Below are 15,755 nucleotides of genomic sequence, written 5' to 3' on the forward strand. Positions count from 1 at the left end.
AAATGTCTGGCCATAGAATTCTCACAAGCCCTTTTATAATAATAATAATAATAATAATAATAATAATAATAATAATAATAATAATGATAAAAAATTAATAGGGAAGCCATAGCCAGAGACCCACCCTCTCTTTTCACTCAACACCTTTTGCTCTTTTAATATGAGCAGAAGACTGTCTTTCCCAGTAAACCTTTAAAAGATCTTGTTGCATTGTGCCTCTGTGTTGTGAAATGTGTTTCAAAGATTTGTTGTTCATGAGACATTTGGACCTTTTAAAGAGAAGATGTTCCACCAGCCCCTCTCACAATAAGTGCTGTTCCAGTGCTTGCTGGCAAGGTTCCAGGATCAATAAACTGTTGGACTGTAGAAAAGCTGCACTCTCTCTCTCTCTCACTCTCTCTCTCTCTCTCTCTCTGTCGATTTGTCAGTTATTTTGAGAACACGTTCCCTGCAAGTTTTGTCTCCTCTGCTTGGCTCCTCATCCTCCTCATGCAGGCATTAGCTGGGCAGTCAGGCCTGGGGTGGTGGCAAGGGACCCCACGCTAGACACAAACTCGAGCACAACAAATCAAAGGGCTTGTGAAAATGGACAGTATTCTGAGCCTAGAGCCATGCTTTGTGCTTAGAAAATGACTTGGGATTCCCTCTCCCTCCAGCTCTGGTTGGAGGGGCCTTTCCTTCCTTTAGTTGCTACTCTAACCTCTTCATCCCTCTTTCTCTTTGCTTCCTCTCTTCCCCCAGCCCAGACTCTAGGTGGTAGTAGCACCCTGGTGAACATGCCGCTGTGGGATGTGAGCCTCTGAGCCCTTCTTCGTTCTAGACTGCATGAATACCATGTGGTCTCGCAAAATGGAGCATGCCTCTCTCCCCTCCCCAGACCTGGTTCATTCTTCAGAGCTGCTTGTGTGAAACTGTTCATCCAGGTTGGGGTGAGGGCAGAAAAAGTCTTTGCCTGGCGTGAGATGCTGGTGGAGACAGGGGCTTGAGCGTCAGACAATTCAGTGATTCTTCTATTGGGGGAGACTGTTTTGAAGCCAGAATGGAGGCACTTGTAAAATACAAAGCATCCAGATTGGTTTCTGCTCTATTCTTTTCGTAAACCGCTTTGAGGTTTTCTACAGTTAAGCGGTACATAATTTTTTATGAAATCAATCAATCAATCAATCAATCAATCATCAATCAATAATCAATCAGTCAATCAATCAATCAATCAATCAAAGCAGCACACCCAGAACTGGTTGGGGAAGTTGTTGTCACTCTGCCTTGTCTGAGGAATGAAAATGCAATTGGCTTCTGCGTGGGGTTTCTCATTCACTGCCCTCCACCCTCCTCCTCCTCCTGCCCCTCAGGATAGTGCCTGAAATGCTCTTTTTGACACCTGCATCTCCCTCCCATGTAGGAGACCCCCCAACACCACAGATATTAGATTCTTTTTCTTGGAACAGGGGGGCCCTTCTTGGTGAAGCCTCCCTCCACCTCCTCTCCCTGCAGTTATGGTGATGTGTTTTCACCTATTCTCAAACATTTGCTTATGTAATTAAAATACCCATACTAGTGTTTCTTTAAAAGTAAACTTATACATTAGTTGACTGTTTTAAAATCCCAAAACAGTATACTCAAGAATTAAAAAAGAAAACCTCCATACAATACGTAATAAAACAACATAGCCTCCTAATAAAAAAAAACCATTCTGTGGTTGCTCAGGGGTCAGTACTGCTCATCTGAAAATGCTTAGGTAGGGGAAAAGACACGGAAAGAATTAACATTATTGACACAGGCCTTGTTTCCAGGGGCAGAGGGCTTGCTCCACATGGCATGGCAGATGCCACCATGCTCAAAGACCCTTCTGAAGGAAGCCACACTTTAAATCAGATCAGGGTTAGCAATGAAAATCACCCCCTTGAGGTGACACATCAAATGATGGAGATGGCCTCCTAGAAAACCTGCTGAAGGCACAGTCCTTTTAAAATAACTCCCATGGGACCCCATGAGCATGAGCGGGAGCTCTTGTTCACTCCTGTGTGGCGGCGATGGGCCCAGGAGGAGGACGTTCGCCTGGGATGATGTTCTAGAGCTGTAACTGAGCACTCGGAGCAAGACCCCCAGGCTCACTCTCACCAGGAAATCAAGGTGGAGAGCCATGGCTCAACTGCTGCAGGTTCTCTCTCAGTCTCACAAACCTGCTCAAGCACAACATGGAGCAAAACCAGGAACATTTTGGGCTTTCGGGTGGTGGTCTCATTTTGGGATACTGCCCCTTCCTTCGCACATCAAGAAACATCCTCAAGGGGTACTCTGTTCTGCCACATTGGTTGCCTGCTCAGATACAGATGTACTTTTGAAAGGGACTTCGTCTCTCCTTTGAAGAAAGAGAGAGAAATTGATAATTGCTCTTCATTTATATTTATATTCCACCAAACAGCCAAGATAAGCACCTTCATGTGAATCCAGAAATTTTAGTGTACTGAAATTAGCCCTTTCCCCTAGCAGATGAGCAAGAATGCTTCCACCCAAGGCAGCTTAAAAAGCAGGAGATGGTGTCATTTCCAGCATGGACAATCAAATTACTCCAGAGAAGTTGAAAGCCTGTTTGAAGTTGTTCTTGGCTAAGGATGCTTCATATTCTGTTTTTTCTTCCTTATTAAGATGCATGTTGCAATTCCACTTTATGTCGGGGGGAGGAGCAGGCTGGCTGGGTGGGGGGCAAGGAACAGCTTGTTTCTGTAGAAACTAGTCCTTATATTGAATAAATGGAAGAGAGTCTGGAACCAAAAGGGTTGTAAGAAGCAAGCCCTGTTCCATTTCTGGTGGGCAGTTTTGCCTGGGCTCTCCAGACCACAAATTCAAGTGAGGCAGAGGAGCTGCCAACTATACCATGCGGATGCTGGAAGAGGCGTCCGGCATCCTGCCTCAGATCTGCCCTCTTCAGACAGTGCTTCTGTTAGACTGTCCTCCCTCCGTTGCCCGGTGGTGGTTGTAGCTTGTGGGTCGATGTTGCGTAGTGACTTTCCTGCAGTCCCTCCTCTGAGCACCACAAAAGTTGCCGGTTCTCCTTACCATTCCCACTTTGTCAACCAAAACAGAAATACTTAAGCTGTGATCACCCTCGGCAGAGCATGAGCACTCGCAAGAACAACCTGCCAGCACATCCTGCCAGTTTGTTCCTCCTCCCCTTCCCTCTGCCCCCCAGCCCTGGGCAACTTCCTGGGAGGGACGGAGCTGCCATTCAAGCTAGAGGTTTAGTGTCCTTCCTTTCCCCTTGGGCGATGTTTACTTGTTGTTTGTTTCAGTGGCCACCTTTTAAAATACTCCTAAATAGAAATGTTGGCAATTGTGCACACAAGGTATTTCTCAATGCACCATCACAGATGCTTTCTCCTTCCTGGCTCCCAAATGTGCCATGACTGCCCTTTCCACTAATGTTTCCTCCCCATTCCTGGTTGGAGAGATGCTGCTTAGCTGAGGGCTCCTTGGAAGAGGTCTAGGAAGAGAGGGGAGAAGCAGGGCAGTGCTGCCTGCAACCTGCAGAGGGAGGGGAAGGAAGCCAGTAAAAAAAGCTGGCTAAGAAAATGGTTCTGCTCTGTTCTCTTTCACCAGCTATTAAACCAGGTGAATAAATAGATTCTCCTCTCCTCTTCCACCCACAATAGAGCCAGCCTTTATGGTATGATGTACTTTGGGAGGAGTTGTAGGAAAACACCTCTTCACAGGCCTCATTCGTGATGCTTAGGCAGCTGAATCTCCAGTGAGCAGCTTCCCTGGGAAGCCAAGAAGCTCTTCCTTTAGGCTGCCCTTTACTTTGTCTCGTGCTTTTGTCTGAAGTGTCCCGATCTTGGACTGGGAGACGCTGCTCAACCTTGTCCTGTCTTCTAGCTTTTGAAGACCACGATAGTGCTGTGGATGACAGAGACAGCGACTACCGCAGTGAGACCAGCAACAGCATTCCTCCCCAGTACCACACCACCTCGCAGCCCAATGCTTCGGTGCACCAGTTCCCCATGGCTTCCCGCCTGCAGCAGCAGGGGGTCCCCCGAGAGTGCTGTGTGGAGTCCCTGCACGGCTATGATTTGGATTACCACGAACGAGCAGCCATCAGGTAGGTACCCCCTTGGAACCAGGGCGTTTTCTTTCCCCCAACCACAAATTTATTGGCAGGAGAAACTCACCGTAAGCTACCAAGACTGGGGCTGGCTGCTTCAGACTATCTTGTGGTCAGGTTCTTAAAAGAAAAGCCATTCTGCTGCTTCAGGGGTGACGGAAGAGCAGTGAGCAACAGCTGCCAGACACGGGTCCCCCCCCCCCCCAGAATAGCCCAGTGGGAGCAAAGAGAGCTTTGCAGCTGAGCCTCCTCCTTGCGAAGCAGAGCTGGCGGTAAGCAGTTCTTTTTGCTGTGGAATTTTGGGATCCCCAGGTTGTCGCCCTGAGTGACCAAGAGTGACTGACAATATGTGGACCAATTTCACTTGAGATTGCAAGGCGTGCTGCTCCTCAGGATGCCCCTCTTGCTGAGATTTGGCTTCTGTTGTCTCGCACCCATCCAGACTCCTACCATGATTGTGCAACCACCAGTCCCACACGCCACACACTTGCTTTCACTTTCCATTTTACGATACTAAGCTGTTTGAACCTTCTGTGTTGCTCTTGTCCTTCACGTCTCCCAATGTCTCCTTGCCTTTTTGAAGAAGGCGCCATAGCTTAGACTCCACTGTGAGTGGCCGAACTGACCTGGAATCTGCATCAGAGTCAAGTCAAATGACAAGCCGCCAGCTGTCATTAGAGAGCCGCCACTCACTAGAGGTGTCTGATAGGTGGGTGACCCTCTCCGAAGCCTCTGTGTCTGTGTCTCGTGACGTGGCTTTGGTCTGCTGGGGTTCCTGGGCTGGCTATCAGTGTTTGCATGAATTCATCCTCTTCCAAGTATAGTTGCCAGCTGGCTGTTTTCTATTGCTTCTCTTGTTTCAACTGGGTTTTTGTTGCTGTTGACTTCCTCCTTAGGAAAAATGTAGAACGTTTGTATCAGCCCTCTAAAGAGAGAAGTGATGCAAATCATTAGCTTTCCCCCAAACTAGGCCTTTAAAATCTTAGATCTATCTAATTTATTCTCATATAATTACTTTGGTTTCTAATTGTCCTGTCAATACTGTAGCTGGAGTTTTTAGGATTCATGTTTCCAATTCTGACTTGCCCATCATAATCTTGTTTGTGCTGTCCACATGGTTAATGGAAGTAACCCCAAATAATAATTGGAACAGTTCCTCATTTTGCGCCTTATCAACATGGTTGTTGTTTTTAATTTATTTACCTCTAGCGATAAACCACAAGTAAGATAATGGGTTTTTCCTGTTTTGTCACATTGCAAATTTAATTAATTGATGCACTTTATTGTGTGCTTAGTGTAATAACTTATTATTAGTCTGTTGCAAAGGCCCCTTCTTAAAATCAGGAGGTAAGAGTCCTGCTGGATCAGGCCAGTGGTCCTCCTTCTCCAGCATCCTGTTCTTACAGTGACTGACCAGATGCCTGGGAGAAGCTCAGAAGGAGGACCAGAGCCCTCCTCTCCGCTCCTCTCCTGCAGTTTACAGCAACTGGGGCTCAGAAGCATCTCTGCCTGCGACCGCGGAGGCAGAGCAGAGCCATCATGGCTAGTAGACTTTGATAGCCCTTCTCCCCCATGAATTTGTCTAATCCTCTCTTAATCCAAGTTGGTGGCCATCATTGCTTTCTGTGGGATAAACTCCGTTGAGAGGCTCCAGAAAGTGACTTGTAACATTTTAGGTAGCTGCTCATTGACATTTTTAATCTGCAATTCCTGTTCTTAACAGAAGCTTATAAATAACATACCATACATCACTTTATAGTATACATAACACTGGTATACATGTTTCGTGCTCTCCTACCCCTACAACCCTACTATTTAGCTGCAGTAATAGTAAAAGAGAGATTCCTAACATTTCATGTTAATAAATGGATTCATTGTTATGATATTTTAATATACTTTTTGCATGTGATTCACGATATCATTTGGTCTTTATGAAATGCTCCTTTGCAAGTTTTGTGTTTAAAGCTCTTTTTTCACCCCTCCTGCCCTTTCCTTTTTTTCTTTGCCCTTCTGTCCTTCTTATATTTTCCCCCTCCACACGTATCAGACCAGGATCTTTAGTTAGCAATGGGAAAGTCAGGATCATTCCATTTGATTACGAAGTTGGCCAAGAACAGGAAGAGTGTGAAGAGAACTATGAGGAATTAGGCAAACAGTTAATAGAAGATTTTTTAGAAAAAAGTCACAGGACTAGAAGTTCACAGGGACGAAGGAGCCCGAGGCTCTCGAAAAGGGAGAACTTTGGCCATCATGAAAGAGGAAGATACTCACGGAAGGCTTGCCCAGAATCAGGACATCCTGATGTTCCTTGCTATCCAGAGGAATATGACACAATAGACAGGAGAAGAAAGAAGAAGCTGAGATATAACAATTTTGAAGAATGCGAGCGAACTATACTGCAAAGCAGTAGTAACCGGAGATTTTCATCAGGCAGCATTAAAGCAAGAACTGAACATAACCTATATCCTGATTATGATGAAACTGAGAAATGGGGCAGCAGCCCCATTGAAAGTGAAGAACAGTTACCGGAATATCCAGTTCTGCGTCCATACAAGAATGGCCTTCTAGTCAAGAGTGGCAAGTTGTCCACTAACCAACGCGCAAAGCATGACTCAGGATCAGTCCATTTTGATGGTGAAAATGAGATCCATTCAGAACAGCCAGCTCACTCTTTTGTGCCATTGGGTGCCCTTAAAGAGTTTGGCAGCTGTTCGTCCAGCGTAATCCTGTACTCCCCAGTTTCTGATGATGATGATGATGAAATGGAAGAAATAGCAATACTTTCCCAAGCATGGCGTGAATCCAGTGTTCGCCATGTTGGAGACCTTACTGACGCCCGTACTGGAAGTGCCATATCCCTGTTACCAAGGGACAAAAGCTCACATAGGATGAGAGGAGGAAAGCACGGCTTTCTTAAGCAAGACTTGACCCTCTCTCCTGTTGAAGAGCCAACGGAAGAATACGTGGACACAATGGATGAACTGCAGTGCTTAGTTGAAACTGTGTCTGAATACTTAGCTGAAAAAGAGGAGGAGATTAGCAAATTCGAAACCCTTCCTGCCAGCAAAAACGCAAGCGGTTGTGCCTCTCCCAAACTGGCCGGTGCTGATAAGTTGGCGGAGGAAAGTGCCCCTTTGGAACATGCAAAGCCAGCCGCTTCTGCTGCAGAGGAGAGTGAGGGCAGCAAAGGCATAACAGAGGCATTGCCAGACTTGTCTGGGGTGAAGAACACAGTCAGCTCCTTATTTAGTTCTTTCACCGAAAAAGTGGGCTCAGGAACAAAGCACTTAACAGCCTCAGTTGAAAAACTTGTATCTCCCACACCAGAGAAATCTGAAGCCCCTGGTCAACCTGAGGGAGGCATCACAAGTCTGTTTTCAAGTAAGCCTAAGTCTGAGGGTGCCTCTCCAGAACTGAAAGCAGAAAACAAATCGGAGGCCAAGCTGTCCACGGCAGCCTCCCCTTCTGTGACCCAGAGTAGCCGTGAGCGAGAAGCCAGTGATGCCAAGGCCAAGATCCCAGAAAAGACGGCAGGAGACGATAAGGCTCCTCCAAGTGTCCAGGATGCTTCAGCAAGCTCTGCTCCACCCTCTTCTCTGGACCCCAGCTCAGTCGTGAACTCCGTCTTCGGCATGTTCAACCCTTTGAAAATCTTCTCCGAAAAGGAAGCACCGAAAAAAGAGACTGCAAAACAGGAGGAGGCTGGGAAGGTGGAAGCCACGCATGCCAGTGCTTCTGAAGCCAAGGCAAGTGCAAAGGCAGCTGAAGGCAACGCGACGAAACCCACCAACGTTGCGCCTCCCGAAACGAGCAAGAGCGAGGCAGAGGCGAGCGCAGGCAGCGGCCCCGTCTCCTCCATCTTTGGCAAGCTGTCGAGCTCCGTTAGTTCTTTCAGCTTGAAAGCCAGTTTTGAGAGCCTGGCTGTTCCCAAGCAGCCAAGTGGGCCGCAGAAGGCTTCTGATGCGCCGCTGCAGGCCACAAGTCAGCCAGATAAAGTTGTTAAAGAACACCCAGGCATGCCAAGAAATCCACAACCTGCAGGGAAAGTGCCAGAAAACAAGCCAAGTGAAGCCAAGAAGGAGACTGGTAACGCTCCGCCATTGGAGCAGGGGGAACCATCTGAGAGCTTTTTCAGCCCACTTAAGAAATCCTTCAGCCAGTTGCTACTCCCTTCTTCTGCTACTGAAACTGTGCCAAAGGAGCCACCACCGGGCTTGGGGAAAAGTCACCATTCTGAAGATGATGTCAGGAAAACAAGCTCCGCAAGCAGCGAACCCAACTTCCCTTTCACCGGTAAGCTCCAGATTCCCTTTTTGAGCGGTTTTGGCTTTTCAGACAAACCACCGCAGGACAACAAAGAGAAGCCAGGAATTTTCACTTCCTTCTTGAAAGCTGCTTCTGTGGAAAACCTGACAGCTTCAAGAGATCAAACTGCCCCACCAAGTTTTAGTGGCAAGCCACCAAATGCTGAAGAGGGTCACAAAAGCAGCAACGCAGAAGCTGCCAAAACGGAGTCGTCAAAGTCTCAGGCAGTTCCCGAGGCACCGCAGAGAAAAGAGGAGCCGATGAGGAAGAAAGAAACCAGAAAAGAAGATGGTGCACCAAAACGTGGAGATAAAGACCAGGGTGCCTCAGACACGTCACAAATTGCACAGATGGATCATGATACCAAACGCATGGGTGCTCTGGACCACAAAGATTCCAAATGCAGGGGGGAGCTGGCAGCCCCCACAAAAGAACCTGACTTAAATGCTACAGCAGGAAAGCCAGTGCTTCCTGGTGGAATCAGAGAGGACCAGGCAATGGATGATACTCAGAAGAAGGCCCCACAGCCAGGGCAGGGGTTGCTCTCAGGCCTCTTCCGGCGGGCGTCTTCAGACCACATAACCCACACGGAAGAGTCCAATGCTAAAAATGAAACGGACAGCCAGAAGAGCAGATCAGCTGGCTTACTTTCTGGATTATTTAGGTTTGCTTCAAGTGAAAACCTGACCGAAACTATGCCAGATAAGGCAAAACCAGGCTCTCTGGGCATAATGAAATTTTTTGAGAGGAGCGAAGAGACGAGTTCTGGTGACAAGTCCGTTGGCTCACATGTGACTCCTGGTCCCCAAGAAAGCACTGGGGGGAAACAGGAGACGGGCAGCTTCATAAAGAACTTCATGCAGAGGCCAAAAGAAAAAGCGGAGGAGGCAGTGACCGAGACTGCGAAGGCGAATGGTCATTTGCCTCACCCAGAACTGAGCAAAATGGACAACGGACATGGTCCCGTCCCTTGGCAACCCCCCTCTCAGAATGCTTTAAGCTCACAGCCAAAGATACAAGACTTATCGGGGCAGCCAACTCTTTATAGACAACCTACGGATTCCAATATTTATCAAGCAGTTCTCAACGAAAGGTCAAATGAATTTCTCAATTCCTCTTTGCGGAATGCTAAATTGTATGGCCACTCAGAGCAGCATCTTGCTCTTGAGGAAACAAGGAGCCACTCTAGCTTTGACTGGGAATATGATACAGGAGCATTTTCTCTCAATCCCCACCAGGTTTCCTTGCCCGTTTACTACGTCTTGCAGCAGAATTCTGTCCCACTGGCTGAGTTTCTGGAATGGCCAGACTCCAGTGATGCCGTAGTGAACTTGTGTAAAAAAGATGGCAATGCTAATGTTGTGGATTGGAGGTCAAATGCCAATTTTGATGCCCTGAGCGTAGATTTCAGTGTCATGTCACACGAATCGTTTGATCAGTTAGACTTACAAGATTTAGGTCTAGAAGAAACTGAAATGTGGGCAACACATTCTCTGAATGGAAACTTTCCTCCATTTGATGACTGCAGCTATATTTTGGAAGAGATGCCCATGGACTTAAGCTATTCGTCGGCATGTGATGGCAATATGTGGACCTTAATTGATCAGGAGTGCTTGAGCTTGGAAGGCAGTTTTGTCTATTCATCTTATAGCCAGGAGTACCAGGACTGGCTGATGCTGCTTGAGAAGGGCGTGTGGTGGCCATCGGAAGATGGCGATTGTGGATATTACATGTACAGGGACGGTCAGTTTGTTTATTCTCTGCTCACCGACCCCACTGGGCAGTATGTCTACATTTGCACTCCTGACACTTACACCTACCCAGACTACTGGGATTATAATTATCCGCAGAGCATTTTGCAGAGCACTGTCTTGGAAGATGACATGATTGCCGTTTGCGGTTTCAAAGTGCCTCTTGGTAATGAAGACGAGTTATTCTGGTTTGCTGAAGAGGAGCAATTGGATAATTACTCTGTAAACAAACCACTTGATTTGTCTGTAGCTCTGCAGAGAAGTGATCAACTTATGAACATGAATTTAGAGACCTTTTCACAGATGTTTGAGGAGTCCATTTATTACCAGAGAGAGCAGCCTTTAGACTTTTCAGGGTACAAACTTCAAAAACTCAAAGTAGACTTTAGGCCTGAGAATGACATGGAGTGGCGCTCAGAAGAGCCTCCCCTGACCCTTGACCTTAGAGTTCACTCCAGGGTGGCTTCCAGTGGGAGGCTAAAAGATGATGCTCTGCCCAAACATCTGGACAGGACCCCTGCTGTGACAGTTTCTGAAAGTGCACAGGCAAGACGGTTTGGTTTCCATATATTCCAGTCTTCTGCCAAGCCTGAGCCTTCATCGGCGTCTCAAAGTGTTACAGAAGTCAAAACCACCGAAGAAGATAAAAAGCCACCTCTGAATAAAGTTGCATCTTTATTCTCGGCTTTGGGTGGCCTGATGGGTAAGGGTTTGGAAACGCATGAGACAGTGGAAGATGCGGCTGTGAAGAAAGAAGAACCGGTGGTGTTGGGACACAAAAACGATGCTCTTCCAACTATGCCACCCAGGAAAACAGGAGAGGATATGCAAAACCAGCAGCAGACTGAGCATGAACAAGAGAGAAAAGAGAGAGGCAGATTAGTTAAGTCTGTTAGGGATGAAAAGCCAATGATTTCTCAGAAAAAGCCTCAGCTGGTGAGGTCTTCCTCTCAGCTAAGCCAGGGTCCCGTGGACAGCAAGACCAGTCAGCTGGATAAAAGTGTTAAGCCTGCTCCCCTCCCAAGTCAACAGAAACCCAAAGTGGGTGAGGATGAACCCAAGAAAACCCAGCCAGCCCCCAGCCAAGCGCCCACAGAGGCTGAGGGCACGTTGTTTAAAAGTGCTCTCAAGATTCTCAGCCTGGGAGAAGACTCCTCCACAACTGCAGCACCCAATAAAAGTCAAGGCCCCGGGTTCTTTGATTTCTTTAAAACGCAGGTCAACAAAGCCCCACAGCCACCGCCAGCACCCCAACCAAATCTGACGAAAAATGAAGCTGAGAAGAAAATGCCTCAGGAGAAAGTGGAGCCCCCAGGCATTTCATCATTCTTTGGTTCCATAGGGGATCTTTTCAAAGTCGATGCAGGCCCTGCCCCACCAAGTGCTGCTGCTCCACCAAAGAGTGGAACCCACACCTCCCTGAAACCGAATGACAACGCGGACCAGCGTGGCAGAGAGCCAAGTAAGAGCAGCACTCCTGCTCCTCAAATCCCCGTGGAGCAGGCTCGTGGGGAAGCTGCCCAGAAGGCCGCAGTCCCTAAGGAAGAACAGCATGGCAAAGTAGGCAAGGAAGCTGCTCCAGTGAAGAAGGAGGACATCCCCACCGCTGGGAATGCAGAACCCAAGCCTCCCATGCAGGCAGGACCTCGAATGGACCAAGCAAATCGCTCTCCAGGGCAGCATGGCCATGGACCAGCTGTTGCACCGGGACCGCAAGGCCATGCAGGAGCCATACCTGGTAAAGCTCAGCCAGGAAAAGCCAGTCAGCCACCCAGGGAGTCTGGGTTTAGCCTGCCTTTTGGCTTGTCACAGGCAGCACCTTCGAAGCCTCCGCAGGCCCCGCAGCCGGCTGGCAAGAGCATCTTCTCCTCCTTCTTCGGTGCCCCAGAGAAAGGCCCTGCTCCTGCCCCAGCTCCAGCAGCTCCTAATGCCAAGCCCCCGGAAGCAGAGGCTCTGTTCAAGATGCCTTCTTTCTTTTCCGGAGGGCCCACCGCAAAGAAGAACGTGCCTCAGAGCAGCTCCAGCTTCAGCTTTTTCAACCTGACCTCCTTCCTGGATGACAAACCACCGGCAGCTTTTCCTGACAAGGGGAATATCGCAAAGCCACCTCAGCAGCAAGCCAGCAACCTGGGAAGGCCGCCTCAACAGCAAGCAGACGCAAAGCCATCTATGAAGCAGTGTGTTTCTGTTGACTCTGGCATTGGACTTGCCAGACAGCAGGGCTTGAAGGATAAAGAGGCAGCGGCGGGTGTTATAGAAGCAGTACTTGGAAAGCAAGAGGCTGTTGGCCCGGAGCACAAGGCAAGTGAGTTAAGAACTCCTGCGGCTGAGCATGCTGCGGCAAGTGCTTCAGAAGTGAAAAATGAGGTAGAGATACCCTTTGTGGCCAGTAAACCTCCTGATGATGGCACAGATAGAGAAGACCACTCAGTCTATCCTGATCCTGGCTCTCAGGTCCCTACGCTGCAGGAAGACATCGCACCTTCCCTTCCGGAGATTCCACAACCAGAGGAGCAGCTGCAAGACAATGCAGAAAAGAGTGGTGGTATTGTGGTGTCCTCTGAGAAGGAATTTGTTCCTTTAGTTGGGAACGAGACTTTTGAAAAGGCAGAGCCCGGTCCAGTTTGTGATGAGACCTCTGTGGCTCTTGAGCCATCTGCTGCTCCTGGAGACCTTTCACAGGAGGCTGTACCTGAAGAAAAACCAAGCGCCCCTGAAGTCAAGCCCCCGGAGCCCAAGCAACCTGATAGGACCCCAAATACTGCAGGAGAGCAGCAGGCTCAGGGCCAGAGGCCTCTCCCTCAAATGGCAGCAGCAGCAACACCTAGCCTGCAGGAGAAACCTAAAGAACCTGAGGCTGACAAATCAGTTCTAGATTCCTCAGTTGAAATGTTTTCCAGCTTCATGACGAAGATGAAACCAACCAAAACATTATCTGGCTTCTTTTCCCAGCCCCAGACTCCAGCAGCTCCTAGTGCCCAAAAGAAGAGCACTTCGTTTTTCGGCCTTTCCTCCCTGCCCACTGGGCCTCCTCCAGCATTTACAAGCGATCTCTTTGGCATTTTTAAAGGAGCAACAGATGAGACCCTTTCAAAGCCTGCAGGGAGGACCACAGGCACTTCAAAACCCCAGGAAATGAGCTCCAGGGCAAAGGAGGCTGTGGGCCCAGTTCCTGGTAAAGGTCTCGCAAAACAAGATAAAGCCTCTAGGGATGAACTTTTAGGGACAAATGCCGGCAGTGTTTTGAAACAACCGGACCAAACCTATAGGGCTGAACCTACAGAGAAAGAAGCTAGCAGTGACTTGAAACAAGATGCCCCTTCTGCTTTAGCAGATGAGAGTTTGGGAAAAGAATGTAGGGCAGAATTGGAAGCTGAAAGCAGTGGCAGACCTGAACATGGTCTGGAACCCTCCCTTAATGCTTCAGAAACTTTAGACTCAAGTAGGGATCAGGGCCCTGAAGTGGTACAGCTGGACACAAACTTACTGGCATCTGATGAAGCAGGGAAGGCTGCCCTGTGTAGTCAAGAGGTACATGATGCAGTTGAGATGGTGGTGCTGCAGGAGAAGAGTGAAGTGCCTGTGGAGCCCTTAGAAAATGATGCTGTCCCTGCTGTTGAAGAGCAAGTGAGACCGGCAGGAGAAACAGAGGTTGGCCAAATGGATTTGGACAGTACACATGAGCTGGAACCCAAGGTTGGTGAGGAAGATGAACACCTGAAACTGCCAGAACTGACGGATACTTCACTAACCACTGAAGAAGTAACTATAAAGAATGAGGCAGATGTTGATATTTGCCCACCAGACACGTTTGAGACCCTGGAGATGGAACCCAAAGCTGCTGCCGATGAGGCCCATGACTTGCCCCATCAGGATATAGAAAAGGTCCCTGAAATAAAATCTGATCTTCCTCCTGAGCAGAAAGAGCCTCTAACCATCAGCGAAGCAGCCCCAGAAGCTGCTCCCTTGAAAAGCAGTTTGGCTGGTAAGAGCAAGCCAGCCAGTGCTCCTACAGAGGCCAGCAGCACCAAGCCCATGTTTGAAATTCCAAGCATGCCCACTTTGCCCAAATTCGGCTTCATGTCTTCTGCAGACAGCAGCAAGCCATTTGGCTCCTTCTTCTCTGCACAGCCGCCTTCGGCAAGCAAGCCTGCGCCTGAGCCAGGCCTCGTGTCCAGCTTCAACAAGTTTTCCTCAAGTCTGTTTGGTGGAGGAAGTGATGAGAAAGCAGGTAAAGTAGAGGGCACTCCGGGTGCTGTGTTTGGAAAGAAGCTGGACTTCTCATTTCCGTGGCAGAAAGATGCCAAGGAGCCAAGTCTCAAGAAGGAACCAGGTGTGCCAACACCAAAAGCTTCCTCCAAACAGGAGGTGGCCCCAATTGCTTCATCCAAACTAGATTTGAAGGCACCAGAAGCTGTCTCGAAAGCCGAGGAACAAGCAGTGGATGTGACCGGGGCTGATGGGAGCCCAAACCTCTCTGCCTCTGACCAGCCAGCTGACAGTGCTGCTGATTCAGACCTTTCTTCTAAGCAGCCTGACAGCAAGAGCAATGAATGCTTTGATGGTCCCACACCTGACATTCCGGTGGCGCCCAACAAGGAGCTGGAGCTTGAGGTCTCCAGAGAAACGGAAGATGAGCCAAGCACCATTTCCAGTGAGCCTCCTGGGCTCCCTTTGGAGGAACCAGCAGAAGGTGCCACACAGGTTCTGGATGAAGTAGAGCAGAAGGAAAGTGTCCCTTGTCCAGAAACGGAAACACTTGCTACTGGACTGCAGCCAGCGGAGCAGAGTAGCCCTGAGCCACTCAGGAAGAAAAGGCCAGTAGCCAAAACAGCATGATAAATGGTGCCAACTTGTGAGCCATTTATAATGCAAGTGCCGTAACAGTAGATGCCTGACCTCGTAGATCAGACTCCTCTAGGCTGTGTTTGTCATTAGTAGTATCCAGTGGTAGGTAGAGTTGTGAACGCTAGTTGCTAGACTGCCCATCCAGAGCCCTTCCTGCCCTTCTCCTTCTCAACTTCTGGTTTCCTTTGTTCCAAAAGGCTGCAATGACTCTTCTCCTTTGCTCTCCGTTTGTGTTGTGTCCTTGTGAGTGAGCTGCTTTGAGTATTAGTTTCATTAACCTTCCATAGCCTAATTGTGTGCGTGAGAAAACAACTTGCACCTCTAGTTGACATGGTGGGAGGGAGGAAATCGGGGGCTCTCTTGGTTTGCAGAAAGCTTAGTTGGACAACATACAAGGCATTCACATTTTAAGGTGGGGGAGAGACCCAGATGGCAGCAAAAGCTGTTTCAGGGGTTGCAGTTCAGTCACCTGCAGCATAACTTTTCTACGCCCAGAAGGGGATTCCGATGAAACATCAGATAAAAGCTTTCTGACAGTAGCAGCTGTTGAACAGACTCCCTGGGGAGTTGGTGGACTCTCCTTCCTTGGAGGTTTCTAAGCAGAGGTTGCCTGGCCATCTGTCATGGATTCTTGAGCTGTGATTCCTGCATTTAGGGGGTTGGGCTGGATGACCCCTGGAGTCCCTTCCAACTCTGCCATGCTAAGATTCTGTGATTAAAACTTCCTCCCTCCCACCAGGAGGAGTTAAACA

General features: G+C 48.7%; 1 protein-coding gene across 12 annotated transcripts in view; it reads left to right on the forward strand.

Annotated features, from left to right (window-relative positions):
* The window catches only part of UNC13B (unc-13 homolog B), a 160,079-nt gene that overhangs the window by 42,750 nt on the left and 101,574 nt on the right, over nucleotides 1–15,755 (forward strand). For 6 of the 12 annotated variants that reach the window (XM_081881302.1, XM_081881292.1, XM_081881299.1 and 3 more), the window contains 3 exons: nucleotides 3,874–4,096; nucleotides 4,683–4,808; nucleotides 6,147–14,972. In XM_081881302.1, the coding sequence (XP_081737428.1) occupies nucleotides 3,874–4,096; nucleotides 4,683–4,808; nucleotides 6,147–14,972 (9,175 nt within the window). The remainder of the gene's footprint in view (nucleotides 1–3,873; nucleotides 4,097–4,682; nucleotides 4,809–6,146; nucleotides 14,973–15,755) is intronic. The other 6 variants (XM_081881304.1, XM_081881293.1, XM_081881296.1 and 3 more) reach the window with 4 other exon arrangements.

The sequence above is a fragment of the Podarcis erhardii genome (assembly GCF_964252035.2).
Source record: "Podarcis erhardii genome assembly, chromosome: 11".
Taxonomy (NCBI): domain Eukaryota; kingdom Metazoa; phylum Chordata; class Lepidosauria; order Squamata; family Lacertidae; genus Podarcis; species Podarcis erhardii.